Here is a 22,710-nt window from a genome sequence, read left to right as displayed (position 1 = left end):
CATGCGCAAATAACTATTATTAGCTGTCTGTAATCTTTAATAAGTAGAGGTTGGTGGTTTTGATATTGGTACAACGTCCATTCTGTTGTTTGCTTTTATCCTATCAGAATGCAGAAGTTGGCTTGCCCAAGGTGGAGAAATAGCCATTGTGGTCTTTAAAAGACTTTAAAGATGAGGGACTTTTCTTAAAGAAATAGTTGACCCAAAAATTAAAAAATACTGTCAGTATGAACTCACTCTCATGTTGTTCTGAACCTGTATGACCTGTATGATTTTGTTAAATGATGGTAAGTACACAGTTGACGGTACCCATTGCCTTCCATAGTAGGATAAACAAATACTATAAAAGTCAATAGGTACCATCAGCTGTGTGCTTACCATTATTTATTAAAATATCTTATTTTGTGTTTAACAGAATTAAGTAATGCATACAGGTACAACAACATGAGAGTGAGTAAATGATGACAGAATTTAATTTTGGGTGAACTATCCCTTTAATAGGCCTTTATAATGTGTTGTGTCATACAGAAAGCAGTGGACAACAGTTGTTATATCCTGTGAAAAACAATGTTGTGTTTTGCATGAGTGCAAAACTAATGAAATTTGCCAGTTGGTCAGTAGCTTTATTAGGAAACGCAACATACTGTAACATGTGGTCCAAATTGAATTATAAGAACAAACCGCATTTTAAAATTAAAAAAATGTGTGTTCATGATAAAACATTTTTTAGTTTAGTTTTAGCTGTCTTGTTATGTTTAGACTAACCGGTCTCTGTTATGGGCTGATTGCTCACTATAAAAGACTTCAAATGTTTCTGTTAAAGCAATACTCCAGCCAAATATCAAAATTATCCCATGATGTACTCACCCTCATGCAAACCGAGATACATGTTATTTTATTAAATGTCTTTGCTCTTCTTAGCTTTATAGCGATAAAAACGGGGATCAGGGAACAACTTCTAAAAAAGTTCATCCATCCTTTACAAAAGTAATCCACACGGCTCCAAGTGGTTAATAAAGGTCTTCTGTGGGTAGTCGATGTAATATGAAAAATATTCATATTTCAAACTTTATAAACTTTAATAACTAGCTTCTGGTAACAATATCATCTTAGACTCACGCGATTCAGCGTTCATTGCCATGGGTACTTGCCATAGACAGTAAAAGAAATAGACACAGTGACCTCATTGGATTTAATGGAGACAAGTGAAGTTAATTAGAAGCACACACTTCCTGGGGGTCGAGCGTACTGCGCAGACTCAAACTGAGCTTAATGACATAGATGTCACGTGAGCAACCCATCTGACAATTAAGTAAGTCTTCTAAATAGTCGTGCCACGAGAAATCTGAATCACCCACCGAATCTTGCAGAGACGGCAAGCGTGAACAGGAGCAAATTTTAGTAAGTATTCTGATGAATAATCTCCCTTGACTTTATGCCTCTACGTCCACCCGATTGCCTCATAGACAGTAAAAGATGGCCTACGAGCTTCTCCTCCTGTCCAGACCGTAATTTCTCTACTGTGCAACAGAGAGTCACAGGTTATGACGCAATCGTTAGCTTATTTTTACAAAAACTACTTCTACTGAACCATAACGTAAGATACATGGTAATGGAGCTTTTTTACATTTTCGTGTTTCTTTAGAAATAATTAATGGATAAATGGAGTCTTTAAATGCCTCAGATGTAAAGTTATTCGCTGTCAAAGTGGCGCCAAAATGAATGGGAGTCAATGGAAGTCCAAGATGGCGTCGTTACCGGAAGATAGTTATAATATATTATTTTATAAAATTGCATCGATTAAGTGCAGAAAACCTTTATTAACCCATTGGAGCCATGTGGATTACTTCTGTGAAGGATGGATGTATTTTATGGGGGGGTTTAAAGTCAGATGTTGTTTCCTGATCCTTGTTTTCTACCATTATAGACCCTTTTACAGCCCACGTGATCAAATAGCCTGCGCGCACATTTCGGCAACAGAAGTGGTGTTATTCCCAACGGTTTTCCAGCATCAAAATATCTGGTTGTTGCGTTAAGTTTGCACTAATATAATATACGTATATATGTATCTGGACACTTTATATTTTACCATCTGCTAACGTATTCTATCCACTCCACTATTGTACACGGATGTGGTAGCTGTGTTGATAAAGTCAACTTTTTTAAAATAACTTTCTCTGTCTGTGTTGCTTCACTGCTGATTCTTGCCACACTTCTGTTGTCAATATGCACGCGCATACGTTGCCACGTCATCATTGTGTACAAACAGTAAACGGATCTATAAAGCGTGAAAGAGCAAGGAAATTTACTAAAACAACTCCAAATGTGCTCGTGACTAATAGATGATGGACATGTATCTCGGATTGCTTGAGGGTGAGTAATATATATATTTTGATATTTGGCCGGAGTATCGTTTTAATGCAAATGTATGTAGTAGAGTGTTTGAGCGTTTGTGTACAAGAAATTACATAAAAAAAGTGACTAAAGCCACAATCTTGTGCCTTATTTTGACAAACTGGTACTGTCTTTTGTATAATGCTTTCATTTGTAAGGGTGCATTTTTATTTTGTGAGTACTTACATTTTAGTACACTGCTCACTGACTGCATGTATTAAAAGTTTAGCAAAGAAATCATTCGGGGTAAACAGGTTTTCCATTAATGTTAAACCAGGTTACCAATTATGGTAAGAAACCTGCAATAAGCATAGCGTCACATTCCTTGAAAGATTGTATTAGATTTTGGAAGTGCCGTGCACATCTGCGTGTGTATATCTTTGAGATTATCCCTACATTGACTTTAAATTTGTGTCGTGTAGCCAGCTTGGGTGTGTCTCACAGTGATGACATCATTGGCGCAGTTCTGGTGGGGATATCAGCTTTTTGGGAGGACGCCCCTCTTGCGCAAATACATCCCACTGCGCTTTCACTGCTTTTTTTCTGTCTGTCTTAATTCCTTTTTCTTTAGGTATGTCTGTCCTTCTGTCTGTAATTTTTTTCTTTTTTGAGAATACACCCTGTCTGCATTATAATCAGCACCTCAGCACATCTCAAACATATGCTAGATGTAAGGAGGAAAGTATCATTTACATGTGTATGATGGTGGTGGAGGATTAGGCCTGCTTCGCACTGCGTCTGGGGGGCTTTGGGGAGGGTGTGTGCAGTGGATATACATTTAGGTGCCTATATTAAGAAGTTACAGAGTTCAGACTAAATGCACAAGCAAAAACTGTCCCGAGTTTGCCACATAAATATAGAATACAGGGTGTATGTGCAGTAAATCTATTTAACAACCTAATTATTACAGATATAGACTTTTGTGAAACAACATATAATAACGGATGGAACCGTTAACCCATTGTTTAAAAGAAAAATATTTGTCAGGCTTGACACAAGATAAAACCATAGTGACAGCCATGGTCTCAAATGCTTTCTTTTTTGGAAATTGGACTGCTTGCAGGTGATTTAGGGAGTTTATCTTCTGCAGCTTGGTAGATTTCAATTTGTTTGTGCCTTATTTAATTTTTTGATGGCAAAAGCCATTTGATAATTTATGTATCATGAGTCATGACTATATAGGGCTGCTGCTCTCCAAACACTGTCAATGTGAAAGCTCTACGGTGCTAAATAGAGGCTCAGTTCAGATAAGCTACCGTCAAATCTTCCCTTGTCTCTATAAATACATATACAGTATATTATGTACGTTGCTAGATACACTGAGACTGAATGTTTCATAATGGAAGTGTCATGTCACCACTTAGCAATCTGATATATGTGTCATTCTCTTCTTTGAAGCAATGGGCCTGCAGATATCAGAAAGAGCCTTTTTTCATCACTCAAAAATCAATAACACACTTTACTAGGGGTCAGTGTAACAGCTTATGTATTTGAGGACTTTTGTGAGGTGGGTGAAGATATATTGCATTTATCTATGTCAGAGATAGGAGGTAGGTGCAGATTGAAGAACTTGTGAATATTGGATGGAAGACCTGTCAGTCAAGTTGATTGACAGTCCGACAGCGCATTTGTTCTGGGAAGGGGATGGAATTTCAGTCGAAGAAAGAGAGAGAGGACTAGTTAGGTCTTCTTTGCTTCACCGCATGGCTTGAATCCTTAGGTTTCACATCTTTGATAAAGAATCTAATAAATTAAGATTTTAAAAATTAAGAGAAAAAAGCAGATTTTTAATAACTGGAGAAAATTTCACAGCCAGACCAACATAATATATCGCCTGTTGTCACTGGTTTGCACATTATGTGCACAATACTTTGTAACAAGGGTTTATGCAAGGTCAAGACCAGCTGAAGTAGCCCTAGAAATAATGAATGCTGCCACAGTATGAATGCATTGCTGTGTTTCTGCAGACTAGAACAGGACAAATGGGAGATGAATGTAAATGCATCCAGTGCATATGCAATGACCATGCTGTGCTTGTGTGCATGTGTTACAAATGTTAAAAAAGTTATTTATACATGCTAAATAATTTTTATTGACTTTTAACATTGTGAGATTTCTCCATGACAATTAAAATTGCAAAAAATAAATAATAATAATAATAATTTATAATTTTAAAAACTGTCTCTACCTTAACTTGATTCACAAAGGTAAGCTTATAATAATAATTTATCATTTGAGCTGTTGGGTCGGATTTCATGGCAAATATCATTTGAGTCCAACCCACTTAAAGATAAGCGTAGGTAACCTATCACCATGTTGATATTTTTCAGAGATGGTGATAGAGAGGCAAAAGGTTATGAATTGTCGCTTAAAGCACTCCTGCAAATTCTTTTTATTTTGGGTGATTTTATTTTTTTTTACTGGAAAATAGGATTTGCAGGGAAATGTGCTTAAAATAAAAAAACTAAAATTTGCTTCATGTTTATTATGCCAAATATCCTATTATGATTGAGATTTGTTTAACCAATTGAATTTTGCATTACAAAAATTTCGGTAACACTTTATTATAATGTTCATTAGTTAACATTAGTTAATGTATTAACTAACATTAACAAACCGTGAGCAATACATTTGTTACAGTATTTATTAATCTTTGTTAATGTTAGTTAATAGAAAAAATTGTTTGTTCATCTTAGTTCACAGTGCATTAACTAACGTTAACCAAATTTTAATAAAGTATTAGTAATTGTTGAAATTAACATTAATAAAGATTAATAAATGCTGTATAAGTGCAGTTCATCATTAGTTCATGTTAACTAATATAGTTAACTAATGTTAACTAATTAACTTTTTTCATTTAAATTTTGCAAAAAAAATTCTCATACACACCGGGGCTTTCTGATAATTAATTTAATTTCTCTTCACTGAAAACAGCACAGTACAGTTTTACAATAAAAATTATACAAAAAGTAAACTCCACACTCCAGAAGTGTGAGAGTGTTTGGTTATAAGGGGTTCAGAGGTCAAAGGTCAGTGTGTGGAAGCGTGTATCAATGTGTGTGGAAATGTCCACCTCAGCAGGAAATAAAGGCTGTCAATCCCCACAGCACAAAAACGGCTTCTCCAGCCGGAAGCCATAGAGGTCAGTTAGCGCCTTTGTCTGCAATCCCATCAATCTTCTCTTCCTGCTGTTCACAGTTTCTTACATACTAAAGTGCAAGGTTTCGTCATGTACTGTCTCTGTTTAGCGGTAATGTGTTGAAATATTAAAAATAAAAAGCGCTTTACCTGGAAAAAGAGGGTGATTCATAGATTGGCATGACAGTGTGTTGTATAGGATGGTGGCTTTACTTTAGCGTTGTGAACATTACAACACCATCACTGTTTTTTATTGACGCCACAGATATATACAATATTTTTTGACAATTTTAACATTGTTTAATAAGGTCTTTTTTTAATAAGTCCTACTTTTAATGTACATTAATTTATTATATATATATATATATATATATATATATATATATATATATATATATATATATATATATATATATATATATATATATATATATATATATATATATATATATATATATATATATATATATATATATATGCACGTGATACACGTCTGGATCCGAACCTTACTTCCGGTTTCGTTTTTTTAATGGTCTGACTAGTTGCTAAACTGATCTCTTAAACAAATGCCTCGTCGAAAATAACAAATGTTTTGGTTTCCTAGGTAATCTATGTGTTGTTTTGTTTGCTTGTTATATAAATAAACTATGTTTAAAGAATTTGTTGTTATTTATTATTAGCGGAGTTTACCGGAAGTTACGTGCGGACCGCGACAGCGGCTTGTTTATGTTGTTACCGCTGAAACGGTCTATATATATATATATATAATGTACATGTTTAAGAGTTGGCAAATTCAATGGTGATTACTCAGCTTTCTAAGAACATACTTGACTTATTTTAGAGAAGTCTTTTCCAAAGTTCGAGTTGTCTTTTCCTCGTTCCTGTTTCTGCGAGAAACGCTTAATTCTGAAAATAATTTCATGCTAACTGACGTCAGGACTGGCTGAGGAACTTTTAGCTGGAACTCGAGGTTATGATTGGAATCAGGAACTTTTGGAAACAAAACAACTTTGCACTCCCTTTGAAAACGTTATTAACTGTACATTGACTGTCAATGGCTCTGGTGAGCGTAATCCGGGGTCCATCTGTTTTCCGGGCTCTTTGTGATGCGAAGATTGATGGAGATATGCAGCGTCCATTGAATTAGGATAACAAGTCATTTTCAGTGCTCCTCCATGTTTACCAAAGAGCTTTGGAGGCTTGGAATCAATTAAGATTGGCTTTCCTCAAGTCCGACTGCTTAACAGGGCTCAGGCAGGGGGCCCACAGCTGTGAAACTCAAGGACCCTAACCCCCCTCCCATCTTTTCCTGAGATTCCTCCAACGTTCCTCTGCTTTTTTTCCATCACCCATACCAGCGAGCTCTCTCGGAGAGCTGGATTTTGGAGACCCTCAGAGAGGCGAGTTGACAAAAACCAGCGTAAAGACCCTTCGGGACTGAGAGACGTAAAAGAGAAAAATGAAAGTACAAAGCACGAGGGATGTGAATGTCATGGCTATCACGAGCATTCAAGGCAGAAAGGGTGATCCAAATTATATGAACGCGCTCTCCGCATGTGAATTACAAACATCTGTTGCTGAGTAATGTCAGTGCTAAATATGTTAGACATAGTCAGTCGGTGTGAGATAAAACATGGGAGCGCAGCCTCTTTGACTGCGCGATAAGAAAGTCCAAGGGTTGGAGAAAATCGCTGTTAGCAGCCAATACTAAGCAACCAGTGTTTGAATGGCGATGGTATGCGATGAAGAAGAGGTGGTCGGGAGCTTTCTTTTCCTCTTTGTTTTGACTCAAATGCTTGCTAATTTAACTTCCAAATTAACTACACTGGTTTGTCCATTAAGAGTCCAATACAATCATGTTAATGTTTACTATTATTAAGCTTTTAATGATGTCATGATGACAAAGCCTTTGTACCTTTTCTATTTGAGAATCAGACAAAATTCCCCATACATACCAACATGAGGATGAGATTTTTTATTGTCCTATATGAGATGCTTCCTTCCTCTTAATACTTAAAAGAGCTTTATTGGCATGATTGTATTGAAAACTTACAGCAGTAAAATATGATTAGATATACAATAGGAAGTGAAAAGGGTGTTAAAAATACAGCAAAAATTAAAGGGAAATATTAAAGTAAATAATATAAAGGATTTAGAAATAAAAATAAAAAAGAAAGACATATATATATATATATAAAAATATAATTTGCATATGTATATGGTCACCTATCAGGGTTTAATAAGCCCATTTTAATCATTTTAAATGTTTAATACAATATTATACTTTCAGTATTGGGATATTTGAAGGCAGCATTATGGATATCTTTCACATATGATTAGAATCAAGTGTAGTTTTTCTTTATCTCTGTATGTGGCTAATATCGAGAAGCTGTTAGATCTCTCACCATCATTGGGCTTTAGGGTGGATTTACCAAAACTTAACATGTGTGTTTCTGTGTGGGTGTCTTTTCACACATCTAAAGATTAGAGAAGCTGGTTTTCACACCCCAAAGAACAGGAAGATTCCAAGGTATTTTGGTGGTTGAAAAGGAAGCAGTGCGCTGCAGCACAACAGCATGAGCCGCAATGACTCATAAATGATAAACCATGAGAAAGACAGACCGAGCAATATATTACAACTGACTATGAATACAAAAGAGCTGAGATATTACCCCCCCCCCCCCCAAAAAAATAGAGGGTAACCTGCTTGTTCCCCCATTAACATTCTCTCTGCTGAAGCAACACCAAGGTCATGAGTTTGTTTCCAAAGAAATGCATGCTGTCATAAGAATGAAGGTAGCTTTGGATAAAGCTATTGCAAAATGCATGTTAACAATATTAAATACTCAAAAACACAATTCGCCAATACTTAATGCGCACTCTTTGGGACTCTCATTCTTCGAGGCAGCATGCAGTGTTGTTTTTGTGTGAGGCAACATGGAGGTCCTCCCTTACACCCGATTCTCCTGGGCCAAAATACAGACGTCATCGATTTCTTCACTGCTTTCAATCACATTGATCACAATTTAACTAAGGCTTTGTCAGAACCTCATTTAAGATTTAAACTTTGCAACCCCTCTGAGGGAAAGCTTACTGTGGTTGTTATTCTAGCTTATTACATCAATGAAAAACACAGAATTGGTGGATGTTCATCTTGAGATGATACTACGGTAGAGTCACCCTGTCAGACAAAAAACGGTACCAAAGCTGTTACTGGGACCGTACCCTTTAAAATGGCGTAATATGTACCATTTGAGCACAGATATGTGTACATTTGGTAATAATATGTACCTTTGATAAAAAGAGTGACATTTTATAAAAGAATTTAAATTACTTTATACGTTCTTTCCAGAATTTCAATTTTCAACTATTTTGAGTCAATAAAAGACCACTAAAAGTGAAAAGTTCATCATTATTACCGTTTTATCGGTGTGGTGTGTACAGTTCCAGACCTGACATCTCCTTTACAGGCAATGAACGTGTATGTCATGTCTTAAAGGGCGAGAGAATTTCAAAGCAAAGAATAAGACAGAAAGAGAGAGAAGACGTGCAGGCAGGATGTACATCTGAGCTGAATTAAAGTGAGCTCATTGTGTACGGCACAGGGTTTAATAGTGCGTTTGGAGAGGAACGCCCAGGCCCTGCTCTTCTCATTCCAGCACCACTGTGTCATCCTCGTCCAACACACAGACACATGCAGAGAGAGAGAGAGAGAGAGAGAGAGAGAGAGAGAGCGAGAGAGAGAGAGAGAGAGAGAGAGAGAGAGAGAGAGAGAGAGAGAGAGAGAGAGAGAGAGAGAGAGAGAGTCCCCTAAAGCAGACAACAGGAAGACAGGAACTGGATAAAGAAGAAAAAGGAAGAGAGGGATCAAGCTAGATTGAACACAGGGCTCTTAGATTGGAGCTTAAATGAGAGGAGCAATCAGAAAAAATGGGTAAAGGAAGGAAAGGATCTGGACTGCTGGAAATGAAAGATAGCGGAGAGGAAAGCAGGTGATCAGCTGAACATAAAAGATGGAATTTAAAGCTTTGGATACGTAGAAAGTGACTTCATAGAGGGATCCAAATATCCAAATGAGACACTTTGAGAATGCATGATTGAAATATAACCTATAAACTGAAAGTTTTCTGACTTTTTAAGATATCATGGTAAATAATCAAAATTAAAAGGAAATCTGTGACATTGACCATGATTACTACATGTTGTCCTGTTGTATTGTTTCAGTTAAAGCCCACAAAAGTTTTTGGAAGAGCTAAGTGGATAATCATGTGTTGCAAATTTTTTGAATTCATACCAACTTCAGTGCATGCAGTCATTATGGCAAAGAAGAATTTTATTATTTTATTTTATCAGATTTTTAGACCAAACTGTATGGTCATACAAAAAATCCAGGGCATTATTTGGGAACAGTGTTGGGCAGTAAGTCATTACTAGTAAGTTACAGTAATAATATTACTTTCCTTGGTAACTAGTAGTGTAACTAATTATTAATAAAAAAATGTAATAATAGTACCTTCCAAATAAATGGCTAGTTAGTTACTTTTGTCACAATCACTGATGATTTCAAATTAAAAAATCCAATCAACCCTATTTGCATAATCGTTGTGCGTGTACGCACGGGACATCAGCTCTTTTTCGTTCTGCCGACATGTTTGTTTGGTTCCACCTGCTATCAGATTTTACAATATCATACTGCTTTATTAAATTACATTAAAAACATTTAATGTATTCACAGAATGCAAAAAATATTAAATTATTATTTTTTATTTGGTGTAATGGAAAAGTAATGTAACTAGTAGTGTAACTAACTCTACCCTATCTCACGGAAAGTCGTGTTATAGTCACAACATTTTTGATTAATTTATTCGTGCTATTGACACGATTTTTTGCTGTTTTTTGTTTCCCTGGAGAACGAATGTCTTTTTCGTGGCACACAGCATGAATTTCTAGAAACGACTTTCTGTATCTTTCTGTGTCATTTTATTTTTTTGTTCTTTGTTTTTCCTATTTTTAAATAATTGTTGTTGTGGTTAGGGTTAGATTCGAGGTTTGCGTTAGGATGTAATTTTATGCATTGGTTTCTACATGTTTTTTGTCCGCTTTTAAAACTCTTCTGGCCTGAGTTGGGGTTAGAGTTGGGGTTTGGGTTAGGATGTCGCAGAAAGTGATTCTAACCCCAACCCCAAGCGACAATGGTAAAAAAAAATAGGACAAAACAATGAAAAAACAAAAAATAACATAATACAGAAAAACTTTTTCTACACTCTAAGAAAGGATGTGTTAATTTTAATTATATGTCATTTCGTGTTGATTTTGACTTCAAATAAATAAAAGAGACAACATAAGATGTGTTAAAACAACACAAAGTGTGTTATTCCAAAAATAACACCGAGATGTGTTAAGTTAAGTACAACACATTAGACGTGTTACAAGATGTGTTAATTTAACACATTCATTTTAAGAGTGTAGAAATTTGTGCTGTGTGCCACAAAGACATTCGTGCTCCAGGGGCATGAAAAACAGCGGAAATTCAATAGCACACATCATTAAAGGCAGGGTCCATGATCTCTAAAAGCCAATGTTCATATTTGAAATCACCTAAACAAACACGCCTCACCCCAATAGAATCTTGACCGTCTTTTGATAGACCCGACTAGGGATGCAGCGATTAACCGGTTTCAAAATGTCACAGTTTAAAATGTCACGGTTAAGCCTTCGCTACACCGTGTGTTTTCGTTTCACGCACACACAAACCAGATCCACTAACCACCAAGAGGCGCGTGCGTCATGATGTGCACTGTATTTTCAGAAATCATGCACACCATCTTTAATAAAAAAAATTGTGACTATAACACGAATGTCGGTGAGATTGGGTTGAATTAATTATTGTTGGTTGGGAGTAATAATTAAAGTAATATTACTTTTGAAAGGAGTAACTAGTAATAAGTAATGTATAAAACATTGTAATGCACCGTGAGGTTGTTTATTAGTGTTATCTTAAAGTCGCCAGGAAACAGAAGTAGCGACTGCCTTACTTTCCCCCTGGTGACGTATATCCGAGTAAAACCGGCTTCTGAAATGAAATAAGGCAGGGCTGGATTTTAATTTGTCCATTGAGATCTAATTGGACCATTTGAAGTTGGGTCGTGTTGCTAATTGCTAATCGCAGTGATCTTCTCCCGGACCCCCCACACCTGCCATACCATTTGACAGGAAGTAAAGAGGGATCGTTTTGAGGAGGTGAGGAGATTTGCTTTTTGATTAAAGATTATAAGGGCACAGGAATCTTTTACAAATAATGAAGCTCACAGATAAGTCATTTGTAAAAAAAAAAATCATATTACAAAACAAATTACAGTTCTTCATTTTATTTTCATGGTGACTTTAATAAATAAGAATGCTATCTCTTAATACTTGTAGAGATGCCAGTGACAACATCTTCCTAGTTCTTTTAAATTTATGCATTTGGCAGATGCTTATATCCAAAGCAACTTACAATGCATCAAGGTATACATTTTATCAGTATGTGTGTTTGCCGGGAATCGAACTCACATCTGTTGGCGCTGGTAACTCAGTACTGTACCTACTTGAGTGTATTTTGCCTTTCCTTTCATGTTATCTGCTTGCCATGATAGAGATTCAAGTTGTGATGCTCTCAGTGTGATGAAAGATTTGACAGACAGGTAGGGATGGAGCTTAAACCCTCCTTCACCCTGTTATACTAAATAGATCTCAGCATAGTTTCAGTCAGGGAAAGAAACAACTGGCTGGCCCTGAGCCAATATCCTCTCTGTTTGTCTCTCTCTCTCTCTTTTTCTCTCTCCCTCGATTTCTTACGCTTTTTCTCTCTTAGCCAGCAGCGATGAGAGACGTATCCACGCATAATTGGGGCTTTGTGGTGAGCTGTGGCATGCTTGCTTGCCCTGAGGTATTTCAGGATAAGTCTCTCGCTGTTGTTCTCATTGACAGGCTCAGACCTTATGTGGGCCATCAGTCTGTCACTGCCGCTTTATTGACAAAGTCCTCCCCAAGTCTCTCCTCTTACTGTCTTCAGTATGCTGCTTTTTCATCAAGTTTTCGCCACCGGCCTTTAAACGGACAGTTAATCCAAAAAATCTGTCTTCGTTCACTCAGCGTTATGTTGTTTCAAACCTGTGTGACTTTTTCTGCAGAATACAAAAGCAATAAAAAAATCTCCTGACCTACAGTGTGAACTGGATCGACAGATTTATTAAAAACATGAGACACAAACAAAAAAGTGATTTATTCATAAATCTGACATTGCTATTTCTCTCCTGAACTTTCACAAAGTTTTTATCTGTGTGCATCATAAGACTTCGAAGGCAATTTTATGATGTGTTTTCAGTCATTTTCAAGAGCCCCAGTCCTTGTTTACTTTCATCATAGGCTATATATTAACCTTTTCTGTTCCACGGTGGAAGAAAAGTCACACAAGTTTAGAAAAACATGACAGTGAGTAAATAATAACACGATTTCATTTTTGTTAGCTCTCCCTTTAATGAGAATCAGACTCCATCACAGCTTGATGTATTTGATCAGATTCATATGATTCTTCCCATTTTCTCTCTCTCTCTCTCTCTCTCTCTCGCTCATTCCCTCGCTCCATCTCTCTCTGTCTGAGTGTGATTAAAGTGGTAAATCAGGGGCAGGTCCTGTGCTGTATTTACTCGAAGCGCCAGGCAGCTGCAAGCTGTTTGGCCTCTCTCTGTTTCTCCCGCTGTTTAGGCCCATTGCCATGGAGACCGCACCACCGTCTCCCAGCGGCTGGAACCGAGCCCCGGCCTGTTTTGGTTACATTCACACAGAGCAGAAAAAAGAGAAGCATTTTGCACCATCGCTCTGCAGTGACTGTCCGAGTTAGCATGGCGCAATAAGTAAAAGAGAGAGAGAGAGAGAGAGAAAACATGGTATTCAGAGAGAGAGAGAGAGAGAGAGAGGGGGGGTTGGTGAGGCAGTGCAGACTAAAAAACAGAAAGATGGTGAGAGGGTGGGTGTGGGGGGTATAAGAAGCCAAAAGCATTACATCATTGCTGGAGTAGAGTCAGAAGGGAAGGATATGAGTCAGTGGGCTGACTGTGCCTGGCTCTCTTTCACTATGTCTCTCTCTCTCTGTCTCTCACTCTCTCTCTCTCTCTCACTCTCTCTCTCTCTCGTCTCTCAAGTGGCAGTCAAGCATTTTACACTGAAGTCATTTTATCTGTGAGTTGTATACATGTGCTTATAGTAAAGTTTATGATATTTAAAAGTTAGCTTGTACTTTTGAGACATTTCGTAAGTATATTATAGTCAGGGGCATAGTTTCCTTGAAGAGGAGTTTTAGAGGGAACCCCCCAATAATCTCAATTTGCAATTATAACCACCTCCAATCAAAACATACGCAAACATATGCAAAACAGTTGACCCTTCAATTCCCCCCACCCCAATATTCAAACCAAATTGATGCACTTCAATACACTTTTAAAAGGATGGAGTACACTCTAAAAAAATTGTGCTAACTAAAAGCTCGTAATCATACACTGTCAAAAAAATCCGTAGAAATTACAATGGTATTGCAGCTGGGTTGCCGTTAAATTACCGTAGATTTAAATTTATGTTATTTACTGGCAAGAGTTTGTTCAAAGTTGAATGAAATTTAAATACTAACAAGTCTTTATCTTTACAGAATAAAACTATACAATAACAGCCTCATGCAAAGCATTCTGGAAACCAGAAATCATCATCAAACTTTTTCTGTTTTTTGCTTAAGATTTTGTTTCCCAGAATGTTTTGCTTGATGCTGTTTTTCTAGATTTATTCTGTAAAGACAAAGACTTGTAAATGTTTAATGTTCATTTAACTTTGAACAAAATGTTGCCAGTAATAACATAAATTTAAATCTACGGTAAGTTACGAGCCAGTGAACCACTTTTGGTGCTATTTAGCACTGTTTGTTTTTAGAGTGTAGCATTTATTGATAAGTATTTTTATTACATAGATCATTGGAATGCCTGATTTTGGCCAATTGCGTCATTTGCAGGTTTGTTATTCTTAAATAACAACCGCTCAAAACTAATAACACACGGTACAGTTAATCGTTTATATTTTTTTATTAATGTCTGTTACTTTACTTGTGAGGTAAATAAATGTGTAATAAGTAGGATAATGTACAGGCAGTTCAGTTGTTATCGTGAAATAAGCACAGACAATGTGTTCAGGATCTGATGCGAAGCAATCTGCAATAACAACCGGCTGCCTATACATTATCATTAAAATAGCACTTACTTATAATGTTTATACAAACTTGAATCTTCTAAAACTGCAATTTTTTAACATTTAAATTATGTGTTTAATCGAGGCATTCTAAAATGTAATGTACATGTCACTAACACAAATCTAGAATCTTCCTTGGAATTTTCTGGAATTCTTTTTCACTTTCCTTTCCCTAATGAATAATATACTCTTACTGGGCCTCATTTATGAAGCAGAACAGTGTGCACTTTCATGTTGAAAAATTCTTCTACTTATGCTTCATAAATCAGAGTTTATATTCTATACGACACTCTTAAAAATAAAAGTGCTACAAATGGCTCATCGCTGAAATGCCGTTTTTGGTTCCCCAAAGAACCATTCAGTCAGTAGTTCTTAAAATAACCCTTATGTTCTTACCTTCTTATACTCTACAAAGAACCTTTTGTGAAACATGAAAATTTTTTAGTTCTCTATGGATCCATGCAGCAAAAAAGGGTTCTTCTAATCTATGGCATCGTATACCTTTAAAGGTGCCAAAGAATGCATTAAAATATTCTATTAAATTGTTCTTTGATATTTACATAGAAAGTATGTAACTTTAGTAAGTGCAACATTTATCCAGAAATGTATATACATATCAATTTACAACCATAGGATTTGTCCTTTGAATGAAATGGTCAATATTTGCCCTATTTGGAAGGGTCATGAATATTAATATTAAACTCTGCTCTGCTCTGATTGCTCTGCTCTGAGGCTCATGCCAGGTGCTCACATTAGTAAACATATTGAAACGTACATGTCCACTGTTACATCACAGTCAGTGTAATGTTGAGATTGGCCTGTTTTTCCTGTATTTTTATTAATCTATTCATCTACAGTTTTTTTATCTATGGTACCTTTAACGGGATAGTTCACCCTAAATGAGAATTTTGTCATCATTTACTCACCCTCATGTTGTTCTTAACCTGCATGATTTTCAAAATATGTGTTCAGAGTGTCATGTGTGTTGCTCGTGTTTTCAAAATATGTGTGTTGCGTCATGTGAACCTTGTAAATCACGTGTTTTGTCAAAATAAGTGTCGGCTGCACACGCGTCAAAGCCGTTTATGATAAAAGAGTTCACAAAATACACACAAGACACTACCTTAACAGTAAACTCTGATTACACATGAGATTATGTGAGTATCTGGCAAACGCGAGCGTCTCTTTTATCATTAACCCTTTAGACGTCTGCAGCAGGCACTTATTTTGATAAAACACATGATGCACACAGGTTCACTTGACGCGCCGAACACATATTTTGAAATTACGAAATTACTATCAACTGTGTGCTTACCATCATTTATCATTCATCATTTCTTTTTGTGTTCACTCATACTCATACAGGTTTGTAACAACATGAGGGTGAGTAAATGATGACAAAATTCTCATTTTTAGGTGAACTATCCCTTTAAAGGTCATTTATTACTTGTACTGTGTACCCTGATTTGCTACCATGCGACTTCACATTACTCAGTGCTATAAGCCTGTAGTACAGTATTTACACAAAGTATATAACAACAACTTTAAATCTGTACTCTATGACTTGAGGCTGTGTAGGCTGCTCAGTGGAAAATAAAAAGATGAAAGAAAAAGAAGAATAGAAATGCATGAGGGATGTCTTTCTGAAGCGGTCTGTGTAATGCGAGAGGGTCAGGGTTGTGCTGTGTGTGTGCGTTAATGCATGTGCGCCTTCAGGGGTCTTATTATCCCCTCTAAAATGACAGGCTGTCAACACAAACTATACAGTACACCAGTACATGCCCACTAGATGTACACTCACAGCAGTATTTCACGTGAAGTTTTCGTCTGTTGTTCGTTTCGTTAAACATACGCACACACTTTTTCTTTCTCCTGTGCTCAGAAGCAGGTGAGCGAGTTTGACAGTGAAACCTGCGTAGCGTCTAAAGCGTCTTTCTTCTCGCTGGTCAGATTGAGCTCTTAATTAGGACTGTTTCCTGTTCACTGAGTTTAATGTGCGGCAGGGCCGGCCCGTAGAGACCTCGTGTTTCTCTCTTTCCCACTTACTTTCTCTCTTTACCTCAGTGGAGGCTGTGAAGGCCAAGGTTGTGTTGAGTTAAGGTTTGGAGCTGTGCTGTTTTCTGCCACAGTAAAGTAAATGCTTGTTCACCAGATAAATCCCTCATATTTTATTACACTGAAACATTGCAGGTGTAAAACAAATTGAAATCGAATGTAATTCTTTTAGTGGGAGTTAAAAAGCACATATTTTCGTTTTTAATGTGGTGTATTTCTCACCTCATTTTATTACCAAAGTCACTTCAACACAGAATTAAACCATGTCCACATTTACTCACCGTCATTCGGTTCTATACTCTAGACATTTCAGTTCATTCTGTAGCCTGGGAATCAAACCCATGACCTTTACGCCTTTACCACAATACTAAGCTATGGCAGACTATACCGATTTTCTTTTTTTTTTTTTTACTGAATGCCCCAACTGTTCGAAATTCAAGATTGGAGATTTGGCAAAATGGTTTGGACAAACTATATTATTGGAAAAAAGTGAGCAACCCCACATACATGCACACCTGGGTGCGTATTTATGTGCGTTTCGGAGATGTGAGGTTGTTAAGGGGTCTTAGCATGTGATGGATTGGAGCGTTAGACACAAATGACAATATGTCAGAATGTTAATGACCGCGTGCGCTTGCGAGCATGTGTGCGTCTGTACGCGTACACAGTAATCACGCAGTGTAAATGCTGCTATTTAGGCCGGATAAATACAGGTATTTGTTCAGGTGGGGACCCCCTCCTCTCCCTTTCAGCTGTCCGTCAGCCCTCCAATCAGACGCAAATAATGCTTGTCATCTGAGGCTCCAGGTTATTCAGACGGGCTGAGTTGCTCTGCACCGTGTATTGGTCCAGGCCTGCATAACTGTGATTAAGTTAGTGAGTGCTATATCTCACACGTTCTGACCAAATATCAGTACGGTGGAGGAAAGTGTAGCACTGGCAGCTTTGTGCCAACACGGACAGGAAATTGTATATTTGGCTGGTCATGCGTGTCAGCAATGTCACACCTGAGGTGCTGTTGTGTGTCTCGCTCAGTTGAAAGAAGGATACAGAATATTTTTAGATTCGTTTCTGTGCTCTTAAAGGAATAGTTCACTAAAAGTTATTTAATAAATAAATAAAACACCAAAATGCTCCGAAAGGTTTTAAGCCTGTTTATACACAAATCTATTGCATGCCATAAAAAAACTTCAATTTATTTATAATAATGGTTTAGTAGGGTTTTTTTGTTCTGTTTCGAGCTTGACACCCCCAGTTCACTTTTAAAGTTACTTATTTTGCAGGCACTTTTCATCCAAAGCAACTTAAGGCACATCCGTACCACAACTACAAGTTTTTCAACTTAATATTACTTTAAATGCAGGGTTTAGAGCTTTTTCATGCATTCTGGCTTATTTACACTGTTAAAGAGTTTGATTCCTCATGCTAAACATAGGTAATGTGTCAAAAAGCAGGTGGACATATGACAAATTATTTTTCTTAGCCAGGGTTAGTTAGCCAAGTTTTTTCGAATATAAAAGTCAATCTTCAATTCAAGCTTTTTTTCTTTTATGTGCAATTTCAATGCTGCAACTACAGTGGAAGTCCTTATATGGGCACTTCACCCGGAATAGCGCACGCACACCACAACAAAGACCTGACACGAAATCAACGTCACCAAAGAAGTGTGTTTTTGTTTGTGGGAAATTTAAGCTTGTTCAGCTTTCCAAAGAAACCAGCATAATGGAAACAAGGACATAGTTTGTTTATGCGGGGTAGCAGTGAAGTTGTGCGTGTGTGTGTGTTTAACTCTGGATTTCGTTCTAATGGTGCGGCGGTCCCAAATGGCTCATGAGTCGCAGGCGGTAAGCAAAACTGCATCAAATGTCACATTTGCGCAGTCTTATGAGCTTTAAGACCCTGGGGAATCCCTGGGAGGAGTGACGTAAGAGGGAACTTACGCATGAATTAAATATCTTGAAAAAGAGATATTGTTTTTTATTTTACACACAAACAGAAATGTATTGAATTTGTTACCAATTTTTTATACTTGTATCCAAACATAACATTCACAAACAGAAATTCAAAAAGGAAAAACCTATATTTAAAATGTTTCTCATTGAATTTCAATAACTCTTATCCATGCTTCGAAGAATTAACAACAAGAAAAACATGATGCTTCTTTTTTTCTACAATGAACTCTTTACTACACAAACTTGATATGAACTGACTTATTGATACCACCTCCTTTCCCTCCCCTTCCCTCGTATGTTCCTGTGACAAATTTAATGTTGTATTCATATGTATGTACAATAAATGTTCATTAATAATAAAAAAATATCTATATAACAGTTAACTAAATCATGATAACAAAATCTTTCGATGCAATTTATGTTATTGCAGCAATAATTTGACATTAAATCGATTTGCACAGATTAATCAGTACTTCATCTCTTACGTGACATCATCAACTATGTTGTTAAACCAACATGGTTCAAACGACGAATGTGCGACAAAGTTAGTCGTTACAATGTAGTTAGTTTCTCCAACTATGCATCGTACTATGTGGTTCAGCAGCAAGTTAAAGGCGCTCTAAGCGAATAATGTGCGACGTCACTTCCTGTTGATGTTTGAACTGTTTTCAAACAGACAGAGCGTAGCTAACTCCTCCCCCTCCCCCTCCCTTCCGTGCTTTCATGAACGCGCCCAACCCCCACCCCCAAATCCTTCTTGCCGTTTATTGGCTGGAATACTTTGTTTTGTTTTGTGCTGGCTAGGTTTGGCCATTTGTTGATATTGCCGTTTGTGAAGCCTGGGCTATCTACAGAGATCGCGTTTTTTACAGTTTGATCAGCGGACAGGCAGCAAGCAGATAGTGAGGAGATGTTTCCGGTATGTAACAAAAAATGTTTTATGGTCTAAAACGCTTCAATTCGCTTAGAGCACCTTTAAGTCGTTGTTCGGGAAACGCACCCCATGTGCCTATTTTTAAGTTATTTGACAAATTAAGCATGCGGTTTACAGAAAATCAACACCCATGGAAAATTTCTCAGCCAATCAGAAAGCATGGCCCGTGGTATAAAGTAACTAAATTCTGAAGATTAGATTTTCTGAATGTTATTCATTCATATAATGAACATTAATATTGAACATTAAACTACATGTAGTTTCTTTATATTTTCTATACACATTCATTGCATTTTCCTATTTTGATTGAAAGGATACCCTTACGAAAAGTAAGTTTAATATAAACTACAGTTTACTGTAGTAAAAACCATGGCAACCACAAAACAACCATGGTTTTGACAACCATGGTTTTTAAAAACCAGCATGGTTAGTGTAGTAAAACCAAGGCTTTGCTTATTGAAATCAATACACCAAAAAACCATGGTTACTACACTTTTACCACACTAAAACCATGGTTTATTTTCGTAAGGGTATATCAGCCATAACTATCTGTGTGTTTTTAAACGATCATCCGTTTGGTTGAAAATTTGCTTTTATATATCGATTATTGGCTGATATGTCAGTGCATATAGTTAATATTTAAATTATCTTCAAACATAATTTATAGACTTTTGAGTTTTGCAGCAAGCTAATATGTCAATTTATATTGCACAACATCAACACTTTCATTGTAGCACATAGGATTTGATCAGCTTAAGATAAGAGCCAGAAAACCTCCATAGAGAGCTTCCAGCACACAACGTCTATCTGGGAAATTCATTGTGCCTCTCTGTGGATGTCTGACAGTCCGTGACGATTTCTTGAGAAAGACAAAATAAAGTACTGAAACTCTTTGGAACTATGACAAACCAAAATGGGAACTGAATTTATGATATACATTTCTAAAAATGTCAGATGTTTAGCATTATTGACGTCAGTTGAAAACTGAAACTTTCATCTGTTGAAATGACTTAATCTTAACTTTTTCTTTCTGTTTCTTTTAGGCCAGTGCCTGGTTCACTTTCCTCTTTATTGCACCTGAGGAACAGACAGCGACAGCCACTACCAGCATCTATGCCTGGCACACTGCCTGACCCCACTATGCAAGGATCGTCGGCTGTTTTAATGCCTGTGAGAGCATCAGCATCCACACAAATACACACAGTGCATTTTTATTTCCCTACAGCACATTAATACACGCAAACGTACCTTTTCATAACCGCTCGCACGGTTTTCTCAGCAGTCTGCTATCAATTAATGTCTTTCCCAGTGATGTAGCCCGTATCGGTGGCTGTTTTATCAGGAAACCCATCAGCAGAGGTGTAATTTTCTACCAAAGCTCAATCTGTTTTAATTCTATTTCAGAAATGTCAATAAAAGTGCGAGCGCAGCTAGAGGAAGGAGTGCATGTGTGTTGGAGAGAGCTGCCCATATCAGGGTTCTAATGACACAACACATGTTCTCATTGTAACGTGAGCCAGTCCATGTCGGCTATGGAAGTAAAAGCACAGAGTTGATTCAATTAAAACGGGACGTTTTTTCACTCTCGATTGACGTCCAAGGAAAGGGGTGCAGCGTGGGGTGATATTTTTAAACTAAATATTCCTCCAATAATTACTGCGGACCGCTGCGCTTTCACCTTGCTATAGGTCATCGGGGGGTAGGAAAGGGGGGTCAGAGGTAGATCTCGGAAGGTTTGGGTTTTAGTAACAAAGTATTTTGCACCCACATTAAATGCACCACAGTATTAAAACTGAAAGTGCATCTTTAACTGACTTTCAGGTGTTTGTCACATTGAGGTAATTGGGCCTTACTGAATAAACAGCTCTGCATACAGACACATCCATAAGGCAGTGCGGTTCCGATCACTGGTTAAATGTGTCATCTTGTTTATAGTCTAAATTTAATCTTCACACTTCTGCAGTAGTTTCCTCTCTACGCTTGTCTCTGACTGCTTTGCTACCCATAAGTGAGAAATACACCGATATGCATGCACATTTACCTTCCTGTCTAAATGAGGATTAGAATGAGGATAGACTTGTATTGCTTTACGTAAAAGGATAATTTATACTAATGATTTAATCAGTAAGTCACTTTTATACATGTTTTTATGTTACTTGAACTTACATAATCAAGTTGCAATTGATAAACTTAGTCAAAATTTGTATTATTACGTCGACTTGCGCAGCCAATTTGAGTAAACATGAAAATGTAACTATTTTTTAAACCCTAACTAAAGAAATTTCTAAATATTACATAAACACAATAATAAGAGGTAAAACTAGGGCTGTCAATTGATTATAAATATTTAATCTAGATTAATCGCATGATTGCCATGAGTTAACTAGTGATTAAACGCGACTTAATATCACATTTTTATTTGTTATATCTTTACTTTTCAAGTTTTTAATACTCTAATCAACATGGGCATTGACAAATATGGATGCTTTTATTATGGGTTTATTATTAGTGAAAGAAATACAGTTAAAGTTCAAAAACTAAATCACAGCATCTATACCTTAAAATCACTGGTAAAGCTAATAGATTTGGCACACAAAAAGCCAATATCAATATATGTTAAACTTTTTTCTTTTTTCAATACATTTATCTATCTTAATAACAATTTAAACATCAAGCAAGTCCTGCATTTTATTTTCTAATTCCCACGTTGTAAAACCGAAACCAAAACCTCAGACATGCAGGTGGACAGACACGCATCCTTTGTGTATTAGTTAAGCATTTAGGACGGTACACCTCTCAGAAAACATACAAATAAAGATCATTTTAGACGTTTGATGACTATTTACTGTCTAAGGCATGCGTCTCAGTCCTAGAGTCAGAAATTGCATGTTGGGTTAATTGCACGTTAATACATTTGTAAATACTATGACATTTTTTATTTAAAAGGAGACATGAAGAGTTCATATA

The 22,710-nt window shown here is 36.8% G+C and overlaps 1 protein-coding gene across 1 annotated transcript in view; it reads left to right on the top strand.

The window, feature by feature from the left end:
- The window catches only part of creb5b (cAMP responsive element binding protein 5b), a 78,209-nt gene that overhangs the window by 24,312 nt on the left and 31,187 nt on the right, over positions 1 to 22,710 (top strand). Inside the window, exon 6 of the mRNA XM_065246151.2 lies at positions 20,787 to 20,913. Coding sequence (XP_065102223.2) covers positions 20,787 to 20,913 — 127 coding nt within the window. The remainder of the gene's footprint in view (positions 1 to 20,786; positions 20,914 to 22,710) is intronic.

The sequence above is a fragment of the Paramisgurnus dabryanus genome, chromosome 13 (assembly GCF_030506205.2).
Source record: "Paramisgurnus dabryanus chromosome 13, PD_genome_1.1, whole genome shotgun sequence".
NCBI lineage: Eukaryota > Metazoa > Chordata > Actinopteri > Cypriniformes > Cobitidae > Paramisgurnus > Paramisgurnus dabryanus.
The sequence above is the reverse complement of the archived record's forward strand: the minus strand, read 5'-3'. Positions and strand labels throughout refer to the sequence as shown.